A 14,942-nucleotide genomic window follows, 5' to 3' on the forward strand; every position below is an offset into this window, starting at 1 on the left:
GCTAATAATAAAAGTGTTGTAGCGTAATTCGTCATCGCACATCGCGTGAGAGTTGGCAACACTGGTGTTTATTCTCTCTTTGCTCATCTAATAACTTTCTCCTCTCTCCTCATCTCTATATCTCCCTCCTCCTCCTCCTCCTCCTCCTCCATGGAGCACCCACGCGCTTCTCGATTCCCCTCCAGTCTCGCGTCGCGCGCTCGTGCGATGACGCTGACCTTTGCACGCGCGCGAGATTATTCATTACATGTGGACATCTGAGATTAGATGGAGCGTCTATCGGCTGACAATCTCCTCCTGCTCCTCCCGCGCTCCCTCCGTTCGGTCTCTCGCTTCATCTCGCTCTCCTCCATCGCTCGCCAATCCCGGCGTTCGGTTTCCACCGCGATGGGAAATTAAATAAAGTTGGCCGAGGGCATCTGGAGCCGTGGAGCATGTGAATCTGAGAGGAACGCGGATCGTGTTTCACGCAAGCGACGCCGCCGTCAACGCGCAGCCATGCAGGAGATCCCGTTGTCAATTGCACTGACTTGAGGAAAGCTCCGTCGCGTTCATTCTCTACACGATTCACGCCGAGACGTTTGCGGGGATGGAATCGAAGTGAGTTCGGAGGCGATCCGTATCATGGACGTGTTCAGCTTTGTCAGGATGCCCAAACTAGCAGGGTGAGTCTGAGACGCAGCCGCAGTCATTACACCGAGTCACTTTCTTCACGTTTACGCGAGTGTAGCGCGTCGTTGAATGTCTGCATGCATTGAGTGATTGTCAGCTCTATGGGAAACATGCAGGAGTGATGTCACGGGAATTGATAACGCCGCTGTCGCATCGCATCGCATCTCCTCTCCTCATTCAATCAGACCTGACTGCATCTGGAAAGGCATCGTCCGTTCCTTGTGCTTCTGCGTTAAAACGCATTTTTACTGAGGAATCATGCTTAATGTTGCAGGCAGCTGCCGCTCAATGCGATGGTGAGAATGAAATCTAGAAGCTCCAGAAACAGTCACTTCACAGCGGTCGAAATCTGTGCATTTTCCATTGACTAAGCAGTAGATTCGGAGGTTACTGTAGCAACAGTAAACTATATTATGCGCTTTATGAAAAAAAAAACACTATATTGTTTATAATAAATACATTTTATTTATAAAAATATATGTTTTTATTTAAATATACATAAATATTATAATAATTAAAAAATGTTTAGATTTTTTGCATAATATTTATTCTAATTTAGTATCTTAAATTAACAAAAATTTGTGCATTATCCATTCACTAAGCACATTTGTAGATTTGGAGGTTACTGTAGCAACAGTAGACATATATGAAATATTAAAAAATGATTTATTTTTTATAAATATTTATTTATAAATGTTTATTTTTATGTATATAACATATGCATATTTTATTTATAAATATTTGTTTTGTTTTTTTACATATTCTAAATTCTGTACTTTAAATTAACAGAAATGTGTGCATTATCCATTGATTAAGCACATTTGTAGATTTGCAGGTTACTGTAGCAGCAGTAGGCAAACTATATTATATAAAATATAAACATTCAATATTTATCATTTATTCATAAATATTTATTTTATTTGTCTAAATGTATATATTTTTTTTTATATAAATGTGTGTGTGTGTGTATATATATATATATATATATATATACACACACACACACATTTATATAAAAAAATATATATACATTTAGACAAATAAAATAAATATTTATGAATAAATGATAAATATTGAATGTTTATATTTTATATAATATAGTTTGCCTACTGCTGCTACAGTAACCTGATATATCGCATTACCGAATACCGGCACAAGTCTAGTTTTGACACTATTATTTGCATAGTATTTATTCTAAATTGAGTATTTTTAAATGAACAGAAATGTGTGTGTTATCCATTGACTAAGCAGTAGATTTAGTGGTTACCGTAGCAACAGTAGACAAAATATATTGATGAAACGCAGGTAGGCCTGTTGTTATTTTTATCAATTTATTACTGATTTATACAACACCTATATCAAAAACTATATCACAAACAGCAAGTAAACATAAGACGATACCGATATATCGGTGTATTGCTACTAGGGATGTAACGATTAACCGCGAGCCGGTTGAAAATCGATTCAAATATGTGACGATTCAAATGGGTTGAGATGCTAAACAAATCTCGATTCAATTAGGTGTAGGAGTTTATATGAATGTATGTCTGAGGGGAACTTACTGTCTTTAGAAAAGTTTAGATGGTATTTTTTCTTTTCATCTTGCCTCTGTATAAAGCATATTAAAGGGGTCATATGATGCTTTTTTAAAGATCATTATTTTGTGTATTTGGTGTAACAGAATATGTTGACTCCAAAGCGACTAACTAATGAGGACAATAGAAGCAATCAAAATCAACAAAAGAGCAATAATATGCAAGTGCTATATTAGTATACTGTATTATTATAGTGTTATATTTCAATTTCACAAAGAAATGTGCAACATTTTGTCCAAGCAATAATAAAAATACACATTTAATTCATAATTTGTCGTAAATCTCATTTTGTTAAAAAAAATTAATAATCGTGAATCGAATCGAATCGTGAGTTGAGTGAATCGTTACATCCCTAATTGCTATATATTTATTTTTGTATCGATTTAATGCATCCTTGCTAAATAAAAGTATTATTTCCTTTAATTTCTTTCTAAATAAGTAAAAAAATAAAAATAAATTCATACTGACCCCAAACTTTTAAATGGTCACCTATGTTACAAAAGCTTTCTATTTTAGATATATGTTATTAATCAAAGTTCAAATGTTTATCAAATGTTTCTTGAGCAGCAAATCCGCATATTAGAATGATTTCTGAAGGACAGAAAACCGTTATTTTAAAATGTAAAAATATTTCACAATATTACTGTTTTTGCTGTATTTTGGATCAAATAAATGCAGCCTTGATGAATCAAAATCAACAAAAGAGCAATAATATGCAAGTGCTATATTAGTATACTGTATTATTATAGTGTTATATTTCAATTTCACAAAGAAATGTGCAACATTTTGTCCAAGCAATAATAAAAATACACATTTAATTCATAATTTGTCGTAAATCTCATTTTGTTAAAAAAAATTAATAATCGTGAATCGAATCGAATCGTGAGTTGAGTGAATCGTTACATCCCTAATTGCTACAGTATATGAAATCACTTAATTGCTTTGAGATTTTAAGGCATATATGTAGAAAACTATACACATTTCAGTATTTATTTGTATATAATTATAAATAAGTAAACAAATATGCACATATTTATTATTTATTTATAAAAAAAATGCAAATATTTTTTACATGGTATTCTAAATTCAGTATTTTTAATAAACAAATATATGCATTATATATGTGTAGTAAATATTGTATAAATTAACCATTCATGTTCAGCAATACATCTTTTCATCTGTCATTGTATTATACTGTATATGAACATATTAACTGTGTATATATCGGTATGGGCCATTATAAACCCCACAGAGGTTGATGATGAGAATGGTGCTTTGTGATTTAATTTTCCTCCATCCATACTGTGGCGTAACATATAAGCCGCGTGCATGCGCACTGACGTCCGGTTAAGCTCATTTCATCCCTGTGACTGTCTAAACTCCATAACCTGTTTGGCTTGTTTGATTTTTCTTGATTTTATCCCAGCTAATCCTCCTAAAGGATTGGCCCCTGGATCTCGCTGGCATCATCGCCACTGTCCAGTGTTCATAGTGACAGCCTTTTTATTCTCCAAAATAATCACGCAGTATTAAAACAGATTATAAAATGTATAGAAGAGTTCTTTATTTCATCCAGCAGCTTTGCATTTGCTTTGTGTGTGAAAGAACGATTGTGTTTGTGCGAAGGGCCTTCAAATGCTTTAAAAGAGGACTGGTTTGTGAGGATATTTAGCCAAGATGTGTCTGTGTTGGACATTTAAATGGAACGTATGATGATTTGTGATGCATGGGAAATATTTTATGTTGATGCTAAAACGTTTCACAAAATGTTCAAATTCTGCAAACCCTTTCATGATTTAATGTCTTAATAACCAGAGTCTGCACAAATGGAAATTCTGTCATTATTTACTCAACATCGTGTTGTTTCACGCCTATATTATGTTTGTTTTTTGTTTGTTCCTTGGAGCACAAAATGGTAAGTTTTGAGGAATATAAGCCCTGTATACATGTATTGAAAACATGGAAATTTTGTGGGATTTTTCGAATATGATTTTCTATTGTGGCTGTACAATTTGAGGGGACAAAAATGTAAAAAGAAAAACATTTGTGATTTGTTTTTCCTGATAAATATTGTTAGTGTGGTTTAAAACGTGTTTTTTTTGTTTATAAAAATCTTGGTTTGCTGTGCCTGTTTGTAAGGCTGCACAATTTGGCCAAAAGTGTGTGACTGTATCAATATGACAATAAAACAAAATAATAATTATTGTTATTGCTAAATAAAAAATAAAAAAAAGAATAAAAACAATATAAGAAATAATACTATTGTAATATTTCACTGTAAAATAAAAGTTTATTTAGGAAAAAAAAAATATTATTATTTTATTTTACATCATATTGTGATTTTGATTTTAATTGATCATGTTGTCCTATTCATGATTGTTATAATTAACTAAAACCGTAAAATAATTTACTACTGCAATACTTTATATTTTTTACTACTTCAAATAAAATGATCTTGAACTAAAATAAAATATATATAAAAAACTTTATATTATTATTATTTTTTTTATTTCAGCTAGTTGCCAAGCATTTGTCATTTTCATTTAGTTCATCTTGATACTATAATAACTAAAACTAAAGCTTAAATAAAAATATATACCAATAAAGATATATAGACATATTAAACTAAAAACTAATAAAAATGACAAACACGCGACAAAATTACTAAAAATTCAAATGAAAACAATCTAAAAAGAAAAAAACTAATTAAAAATATTAATAAACCATATAATAGTTTGTATGATATATAATAGTATATAATATTATGATATTAAAATAACCCTGGTCCTATTTGCAAGCTTTGAACATTTTTCACATAGAGCTACTGTATCATATATATATATCAGATTTTTATGGTTTTTTTTTTTTTTTTGGTCTGTTTTGAAGCGGGACATTGCTGTATTTATTTGATCAAAAATACAGAAAAAAAACAGTAGAATTTTGAAATATTACTGCAATTTCCTATTTTAATATACTTTTCAAAATGTAATTTATTTCTGTGACGCAGCACTGAATTTTCATCAGCCCCGTTACTCCAGTCTTCAGTGTCACATGATCCTTTTTGAAGCGTGACATTGGTGGTCAATATGAACTATTGCATGTGTTCTGAATCTGATAAAATATGAACATGAAAGTCTGCATCAATGCGAGTATGAATAAATAATGACAGAACTTTTTGGTTCCCATTAAACGGCATGTTGATTGTCATGTGATCTTTCTAAAGCGATCATGCAGTTCTTGTGTTCTTTATAAACAGTAATCTGCTAGATTCGTAATCTCCTGCAAATAATGGCTCTCACAAAAAGAAAATATCAGAGCCGGGGGACTAAATTAACATCATGAACTAAATTAAGTTGACCAAATATCAGGCTTGATTGTATTTCCCAGTGGAAAAGCGTAAAGCAGCAGGTATGCATGTGCATTTTGTGCATTTGGACTTTGGCGAGCTGGGCTGAAGGTTAAAGAGCGCTTCAACTTATTTCTAAGACAGCGCATGAAAAGAAGCACTTTGGAGAGTTATGAAAGCATCATCTTTAATTCATGCATCTCTCCGTGTCTTCGCTGTGCTGAGAATAGAGTCTAGATTAAAGCACGCTTGAGGAGCAGAAACAGCCTTGACCACCAACAAGAAGATTGATGTCTGGCTGGTTCTGGTGCTGCTGGAGTCAGGGAACTCATGTTGCTGCTGGATCTTGTGTTGCGTGTTTTTATCTTAAGATCTTTCAAATGGAAATCATTTGAGTAACACACCTGTTCATTGAGACTGAAATATTTAACAAATGACGTGACGTGGACTGCGTGCATGCTTGTTAAAATAAAGTTTATCCAAAAATGTAAATTATTTCCTCATGTTGTTCCAAACTCGCATGCTGATATTGTAGTCGTTATTAATTGATATAATCTTGCAAATTATAGTATATTGACTTCAGAAGACATATTGCACAGCTCATATGGACCTGTGTTATGATACTTTAATTTCTTTATTTTTTTACTTTCTTTTTTTTTTAGAGCACGGTCACTATGAACCAGTCTTATGGTGGTATAATTGAGAATATTTTTGTTTTTATTTTTATAATTCCCGTTTTAATTTTAATTTTAGTTAAAGTTTGAGTAATTTTCTTGTGTTTTTAGTCATGTGTTTATATAAGACCAAAACACACACAACAAAAGTTCTAAAACTAATTTTTATTTCAGTTTGTTATTTTAGTACATTAAGTTAAACTAAATGAGTATCTGAAATATCGCTTTGGTATTTTTTTGTAAACATTTTTTTTGTTTATTTTAACGTTATGGTTTTAGTTAACTATAATCAACATGCTATGATGAGCTGATTCTTCACATATTTTCTTTTTATGTGTTCTACCGAAAACTAAGAGTATCTAGACTAGTTAATTTTGTGAGCTGCTTTTTAATTTAGTCTTCATCTTAGTCCTGTGTCAAATGTCCTGCTTAGTTTTCTTCATATTTAGTCAACCTGTCCTGTTTTTTGTTTAGTCAGGTTTTAGTTGACTAAACGTCTGGGAATTTTAGTCTAGTTTGTCAATGAAAACATAGCCTAAGTCATGCTGTATAATGGTTAAACTGATAATCACAATTATTTTGCTCCAAAATATTATCGCAGTTACTGATCGTGATTGTTGTCATTTGATACATTTCATCAGAAATATTACGCTTTCACCTATAAGCACAAATCAAGTGAATGTCAACTCATACACATGGTTTATTTGACCTCATTTTCCTGGTTTACTAAATTATAGAAATTAACAGTTTTTATTACTATATTGAATCCTTTTTTATTTTTGTTTTCATTTAAATTTTAGTTGTGTTTTTGTCTTTTTTAGTTTATATATATATATATGTGTGTATATATATATATATATATATATATATATATACAGTGGGTACGGAAAGTATTCAGGCCCCCTTAAATTTTTCACTATAGTTTTACATTTTATTATAGTACATCATTAGTACAAGTAAAGTTTATTTCCAAGTAACAAAACATTTTTTGTAATGGTTTTAATTTTAGTTCAGTTTTAGTTAACTATAATAACCCTGACTGGTAAAACTCAAAAGCTAAAACAGTGTAATTCTTAATATTTATAAATCAGAAGATAAAAAGAAAAAAAACTTTGATGGGGGATTTAAACTCTTGACATCTGGCAACCCCAAGCATAAACTTGTGGAGGTCAGTACTTTTTGTCTTTTTTTTTTGAAGAAAATATAGAGGATTTTTTATTTTATTTATATAGAGATTTTATTTCTTTATTTTTTACATTTTAGTCTAATCTTTTTTTGTCGATATCGCATGTTGATAGTTTTCAGTGATGTCTCGTCTTCGTCGTGAAAAAGAAAAAAAAAAGGTTGTGAGCTAATATTTTTCAGCATAGTTTTTGGTAACGATGAGTAAAGAATGACAGACTTTCGATTTTTGGGTGAACTATTGTTTAACCATTGAAATGTCCTGTTGGTGACAGTCTTGTGTGTAAAACTGCTGTGAATCTCCTGGTATAGTAGTATTTGGAGAACTGTAGGGAATGAAGCGCTGAGATGATCTCCAAACTCACAGCAGATGGGATCCAAACGGCTTTATATTCCTCTGGCCTTTAACAATGACCATTATGACTACAGTTATAATCACATTTATCAGTGCAAATGCTTTGTTTCCCCCTCTGTGAGATTTGTGCAAATGAAAATTACCAGTTGCATCACCTTTCAGTTGCATTTGTGCATTGACTGCTGTAACAGAACAGCGCTGTACAAATGTATGTCCAGGTCACATTTTATTCTAAATTGAAAAAAAAAAAAATAATAATTTATATGAAGATTGTTTGGACAGTGAATCAACACTGAGAATAACGAGAATTACAAAAAAAAAAAAAAAGTAAAATGGCCAAATGCATGTTAAAAGAAATTAAAATGTGCTTAATTGTCATGAAAATAATTCAAAAAATCGTAATGCTCTTAAAATAGGCTTATTTTGATTGGTTGATTTAGGTTGATTTTTGGCGTTAAATGTGACCTAAACACGTTCTTGACAGGTTTCAGGAGATTCTCCCGGAGGAATGCTGTGCAACATCTGCTGAAATGTAAATGTATCTGCTGTTAATCTCTTAACCAGTCGTGCAGGTTTTGGTCAGTTTGGCTGTGATTTAATGCACTATTGTATGGCATTGAGTTAGTATGTGATGCATGGTTTGCTGCGGCCTGTTGTTTTTTACCTGTTCTGAAGGTTTCCTCACGTTCATTGTTCACACCAGAAGGAACAGGATGTGCCAGGCAGAGAGTGATGCATGTGCAGAATATTTATGAGATCAAGCAGACACTAACTTTTGTTAGAAGCGTTCAGATTTTACATATTTTGTACCACAATGACTTCACGGTGCAAGTGCACAACATTTTGGGATATTGCATAAAAATGCTGGATGGAAATGCCAAGATGTGCATAAAATCTTTGCAAAATGCACAAAAAAATGTATGCGCTCAATTGAGACAGACTGGTAAGAAAACGTGCATAAACTATGATGGAAACACATTTACAGAGTAAATTACTGATACTTTGTGCCAGTTTCCCAGGAAGCGAAGATTGTTTTCTTTTGAAAACATGGGATGGAAATGTTGCTTTATTCACAATTTTATTTTTTAAATGCAATATTCCAGTTTTTAAAAAAAATAAAAATTGCGATATTCCATTTTTTTTGCCTAAGTAGATTTTGTTCTCTTGAACACATGGGACGGAAACAATGCTTTATCCGAAAATGTTTTATTTGATATTCCAATTTTTTTTGCACGTTTAATGTTATTATGCAATATTTCAATATTTCCTGCACATGTTTTATGCTATATTTCAATAGTTTCCTCCAATGTTTCATGCTAAATTCCTTTTTTTTTTTTTTTACATGTTTTATGCAATATTCAAATTTTTTTTCTGCAAATGTTTTATGCTATATTCCATTTTTTTTTCACAACTTTGGATGCAAACATAGCTAGTGTGTGAAACTGTGCTTGCGTAGTTAGAAGCAGCTGTTCTGATGTACTTGCATAGTGAATGTTTCAGGCCTGGGACAGTATGCAATATGATAAAAGATGCAGATGTGCAATGGATGATTGCATTTATTAAAAGCTTTGAATGTGATATGAGGTGGATGTGAGCTGAATTATTGTCATGCAATTCAAGACCACGCATAGATTCTGTTATAAATGTTTCCATAGGAACAATTTCTAAGTTTGAGCACATGAAATTGATAGTTGACCCAAAAATAAAAGTTTTTACATAATTTACTCCCCCACATGTTGATCCAAACCTAAGACTTTCTTCTGTGGAAAACAATAGTAGATATTTAGAACAATGTTATGTTTTTGCACTATTATGGATACTAATATAGTTGTTATTATTATTTTGAATATCTATATATTTTCTGTTTTTGTTTTAGTTATTTTTTATTTTAATTTTGTCAGTTTTAGTGATTTTAGTACATCAAGCTAATCTAAATGAAAATGAGAAATGTTTCCTTGGCAGCTAGTTAAAATAAAAGTTTAGGTTTGTGTATATTTTATTTTATTTCAGTTAATGTTAATTTATTTCAAGTAACGCAGCTGTTAACAATATTATATTTTTACACGGAATAAAAGTTGATTTTTTTACTCAGAAATTGCTAGTAAATTTCTCAAATACTTACAAAGAAATGGCAAGCAATATTCAATTGTGTGTGAAATTTTGAAGTAGAAAGACTGAAATAGTATTTTCTTGTAAAACATAATCCAGTAATCTTTGTTTAAATTTTCAATGAATTGGAGTAAGCATAATTATATCTCTAAAAAGTTGATGTAAAAACTGTCATATGTGCAATTTATAATGTTTATAATCAAAAGCTGATTATTAAATACATTTGAGTAAATAATTGATTGTTAAACTTCAGTTTCAGTTTCGGTAAAAACATCAGGGGTCCAAACAACATTAGACCCCATTGACTTTCATTGTATGAACCAAAAACAAAACATTTTCCAAAATATGTTCTTTTGTGTTCCACTGAAGACAGAAAGAGAATCACACAGGTTTGGAGTGGCACGAGGGTGAGTAAATGACTGAAACTCATAATTATGCTAATGCCACCATAATGGGAAATATGCGTTTTAGAAGCTGCATTAAAACACGACAGCAGCGTTTGTATTTCCTGTTTGTGTTTTCATGAGCAGCACATGACGCGATGCCACAGGCGTTAGTTACAGTGCAGTGTGTGTGTGTGAAGCGCTCATTAGCGCCACTGATGAGCTGCTGTGTCATTACAGCGAGTGTTCCCCAGCTGCACCATGCTCTCAAATAACAGGGCGGCTCGCAGCTGAGCATCTTACAGCGCTGTAATGACAGCCTGCGTCACATCACTGTCAATACCAGCGTGAGCAGCGTCGCTTCTGCTGATAGTAGTGTTTCTATCAGTTATCGCTGTTCCAAACGTAGTGTGCTGCCTGTGTGGGCATCATGGACTTGTTCCATCCAGACATGAAGGCTGTTCCAAATAGTAGGCAGCATAATTATACCACATTTTGCCAAAAAAGGCAGCATCACATGTGCCCTTTATAGAAAAGACAATCCCAGAATGCATTGTGACAAGTGCAGTGAAATAAAAAAGGTGATGGATGGATCAAAATAAATGTTGATTATAAATCAAATCGTAATAGTAATATTTTCTATTTTTATTCCTTGCATAAACAAAATAGTTTATGGAAGGAATAGAAATAAAAAATATTACTTTTTATGCTCATATAGGGTCCTATAAAATCTTTCCCCCCCCCCAATTTTTTTTTCTATTTTTCCCTAATTTTTTATTTTTCGTGATACTGTTTTAATGGTTTAATTAAATTGTAATAATCAAAAAGGATGTCTCAGTCGAATTCATAAAAATGTTAATTTAAAATGTATACAAAAATAGTGCCCTGTGAATTAATTTTTTTATTTTTTTATAGTTTCTGTTGAAATTTTCCTGGATTTTGTTTTAATGGTTTAATTAAATATTGAATTCATAAAGTTAATTTAATAAATACATTATTAAATACATTAATTCAAAGATGATGCCCTATGAATGGTTTAATTTTTTAAAGAAATTGTTGTATTTTTTCTGGATTGTGTTTGAATGATTTAATTAACTCTTAATAATTGAAAAAGATATCTGATCAAATAATTACAAAAATAAAAAAAACACAAAATATTGCCTTTGGATTTTTCTGTGTTTTATGATTTAATATATATATTATTTTATCAAAAAGTTGGTAATTAACACTCATTCAAGCAGATACACACAGAAGAGGCAGAACATGACAGTTTTATTTTTAAACTGAAATTTGGCCTTTTCACTTAGAAAGTGAATTAAACATGAAATTTTGTAGTAGAAAGACTGAAATACTATTTTCTTGTAAAACATACATTTCCAGTGTAAAAACATATTTTTACAGTGTACTTGTCTTCATTATTTAATGTATGTTATGAAAACAAGTTACAGACAGAGTTTAAATGTTTATATTTCAACAACAAATTTGAGTAGAAATACAATTGTATCGTTATAAAGTTGATATATATATATATATCTATAAACTGCCTTATAAAAACTGCAAGTATTTGATGAAGCCCTGCTTTTCATTTGTTTTTTTCATCCAAAATTTTCACTATTAAAATCACTTACGAGTCTATTGTGATCTTGAGGGCAATTATGACGCTCCCTTAGAAGGTAGCTGTCTAGGTTGCTTACTAGGATTTGGAACAGAATCAACATAAATGTGACCCTGGAGCACAAAAGCAGTCTTAAGTCGCTGGGGGATATTTGTAGCAATAAAAATACATTGTATGGGTCAAAATTGTAGATTTTCCTTTTATGTCAAAAATCATTAGGATATTAAGTAAAGATCATGTTCCATGAAGATATTTTGTAAGTTTCCTACCGTAAATATATCAAAACTTAATTTTTGATTAGTAATATGCATTGCTAAGAACTTCATTTGGACAACTTTAAAGATGATTTTCTCAATATTTAGATTTTTTTGCACCCTCAGATTCCAGATTTTCAAATAGTTGTATCTCAGCCAAATATTGTCCGATCCTAACAAACCATACACCAATGGAAAACTTATGTATTCAACCTTCAGATGATGCATAAATCCCAATTTCGAAACATTGACACTTAAGACTGGTTTTGTGGTCCAGGGTCACAAATGAGCTATTTCAAACTTTCCATGCAACACGTAAATACATTCCGTAAAAAAACGGAGAGTGTGTTGGCAGAAAATTACCAGGACAGTTTCCTGTAAGTTTACGGACATTTCCACACAAATTGTTTTTTTTATTTTTTATAATTTTTTAAACTGTTCAGCAGTGCAGGACTGCAGTGTTTATGGTTATAATGTTCACAGTATATTTTAATTGTATGCATGACTTTTTTTTATCATTTATTTAAGTCGAAGCTATTCTACTCCACGTTTCAGTGATGTGGTCGTCCCTGACGGTTGGGTATCATTAGCACTTAAGTGAAGTACACTAGTCTCCAGACACGACTGTGAAGTGTTCTTGAAGCAGAGCTGCATATTACCTGACAACAAGCCATTTGCAGTGGCAGGACAGAATCATTTCCCCAGCCGATCATCTGTTCTCATGTATTCTGACCGCCGCTGTCTCGCGTCTCTGGCCTCCTCTGAGAGGGAACTGTGATTTTTCCATCTGTCCGTCAGTTACATCATCTCGCCTGCATGCTGCTTTGTTATAGTCTGCCTCTGCTTTGCATTGGTTTGCTAAATAAGTTACTACAAGCTAGAAGGAATGAAAGTGCTGGTTTTACTGATATCAGGTTTGGAGCGACGCGACGGCTAAATCGCTCTCATTATGTTGAACAAATCTGTCTGTGCTGTAAGTGCCAGTTTTCTGAGACTGTTTTTATTTTTTTTTGAGTGGACTATAGTTTTATTCTTGACGCATTTTGAAATATGCTATAATCCACAGTATTAATGTTATCTACCGGCTGACGTTGATTTCCACCATCGGACTAAATGTTTTCTCCAAATTCCATTTTATTTTTTCCCAAATTTCCTCAAATTTTTCCCATGTTTTCCATTTTAATTTTTTTAATAGTTTAATTCAACTTTGATTATCAAAAAAATTCGAATCAATTAAATTCATAAAACTTTTATAAAACTCATTTATAAAACTAATTTAAAACAATTAACAGTAATAGGGCTCTATAAAATGTTTTTTTTTTCTTTTCAAAAATTATGTTGTCTCTTTTAATATTTCTGATTTCAGTGTTTTATATCCACAGTATTAATGTTATCTACCGGCTGACATTGATTTCCACCATCGGACTAAATGTTTTCTCCAAATTCCATTTGATTTTTTCCCAAATTTCCTCAAATTTTTCCCATGTTTTCCATTTTAATTTTTTTAATAGTTTAATTAAACTTTGATTATCAAAAAAATTCGAATCAATTAAATTCATAAAACTTTTATAAAACTCATTTATAAAACTAATTTAAAACAATTAACAGTAATAGGGCTCTATAAAATGTTTTTTTTTTCTTTTCAAAAATTATGTTGTCTCTTTTAATATTTCTGATTTCAGTGTTTTATAATTGAATACACGGGGCCGTATGAAATCTGTTTTATATATATTTTTTAATTATTTTATTATTCAATTTATTTTTTCCCATTTAATTTGTCTGGATTTTGTTTGTTTGTTTGTTTTAGTTTGTTCATTCATTCATTCAGTTTTAATATTTATGGATGCTGTTTTTATGGATGTTGTTTAATCAAAAAATGTTGGATATCAAAAAGCATGTCTACAGTATATTAAAAGTTTAACAAATATTACATTTTTAGGGCCCTAAGAAATCATTTTTATATTTTCCAATTCTGTTTTGTTTTTCCCAAATTATGTGTTTTCTTTTTACATTTTTGTTTCTGGATTCTGTGTTAATGGTTTAAAAAAAGCATGTCTAATCAATCGGACTAATAAAACTTTAACAAATGAATAACACAAATTAATAAGTCTCTGTGAAAAAGTATTTATTTATTTACCAGAAATTGTGCTGTCTGTTTTAATTTTTTGGATTTATGATTTAATATAAATGTATTATTGGTGGTAATCAGATGAAGGGATAAAACAACAATTTAATTAATCTTTTAAACTGTAATCAAATGAAAATGTAACAATAGTTTTAATTTTTAGCCAAACAAATTGCTGCACAACAGAGGTTTACTGTTAAAATGAAAAAGTGTGGTATTCCTTAAAAAATATTGTATTAATAATTGATTTATTTTTATTTTGTAATTTTGTTGTGAAGATTCTCAGTTTCTGTGTGCATCTGCCGGTAGTTTTCTCAAAGGGAACTGTGAAATGCTGGTGAAGTGACTCTGGAGATGAAGTTCATGTGTTCAGACTTCATATTTCAATAGCAGTCTTTTGCGCTTTAATATTTTTTATTTAGATTTATTCACCCAAATTTTGCCAATTTTTTTTTCTTCTGCATCTTGCAAAATGAAAAGGCCCGTCTGTGCTCACTAATTACTTGAGAATGAAATGGAAAACGCTTTACACAGCTTCACACATTTCCTAGTTGAATAGGAAGAGATGTGTGTGTGTGTGTGTGTGTGTGTGTGTGAGAGAGAGAGTGTGAGTGTGTGTGTGTGAGAGAGTG

The 14,942-nt window shown here is 31.4% G+C and overlaps 1 protein-coding gene across 1 annotated transcript in view; it reads left to right on the forward strand.

Annotated features, from left to right (window-relative positions):
• Positions 1 to 136: 136 nt before the first annotated feature.
• LOC107679942 (FERM and PDZ domain-containing protein 4-like) overlaps positions 137 to 14,942 on the forward strand; it is a 58,259-nt gene continuing 43,453 nt past the window's right edge. The window contains exon 1 of the mRNA XM_016475671.1: positions 137 to 665. Coding sequence (XP_016331157.1) covers positions 625 to 665 — 41 coding nt within the window. The 5' untranslated portion in view covers positions 137 to 624. The remainder of the gene's footprint in view (positions 666 to 14,942) is intronic.

The sequence above is a fragment of the Sinocyclocheilus anshuiensis genome, unplaced genomic scaffold (genome assembly GCF_001515605.1).
Source record: "Sinocyclocheilus anshuiensis isolate Anshui unplaced genomic scaffold, SAMN03320099.WGS_v1.1 scaffold244, whole genome shotgun sequence".
NCBI lineage: Eukaryota > Metazoa > Chordata > Actinopteri > Cypriniformes > Cyprinidae > Sinocyclocheilus > Sinocyclocheilus anshuiensis.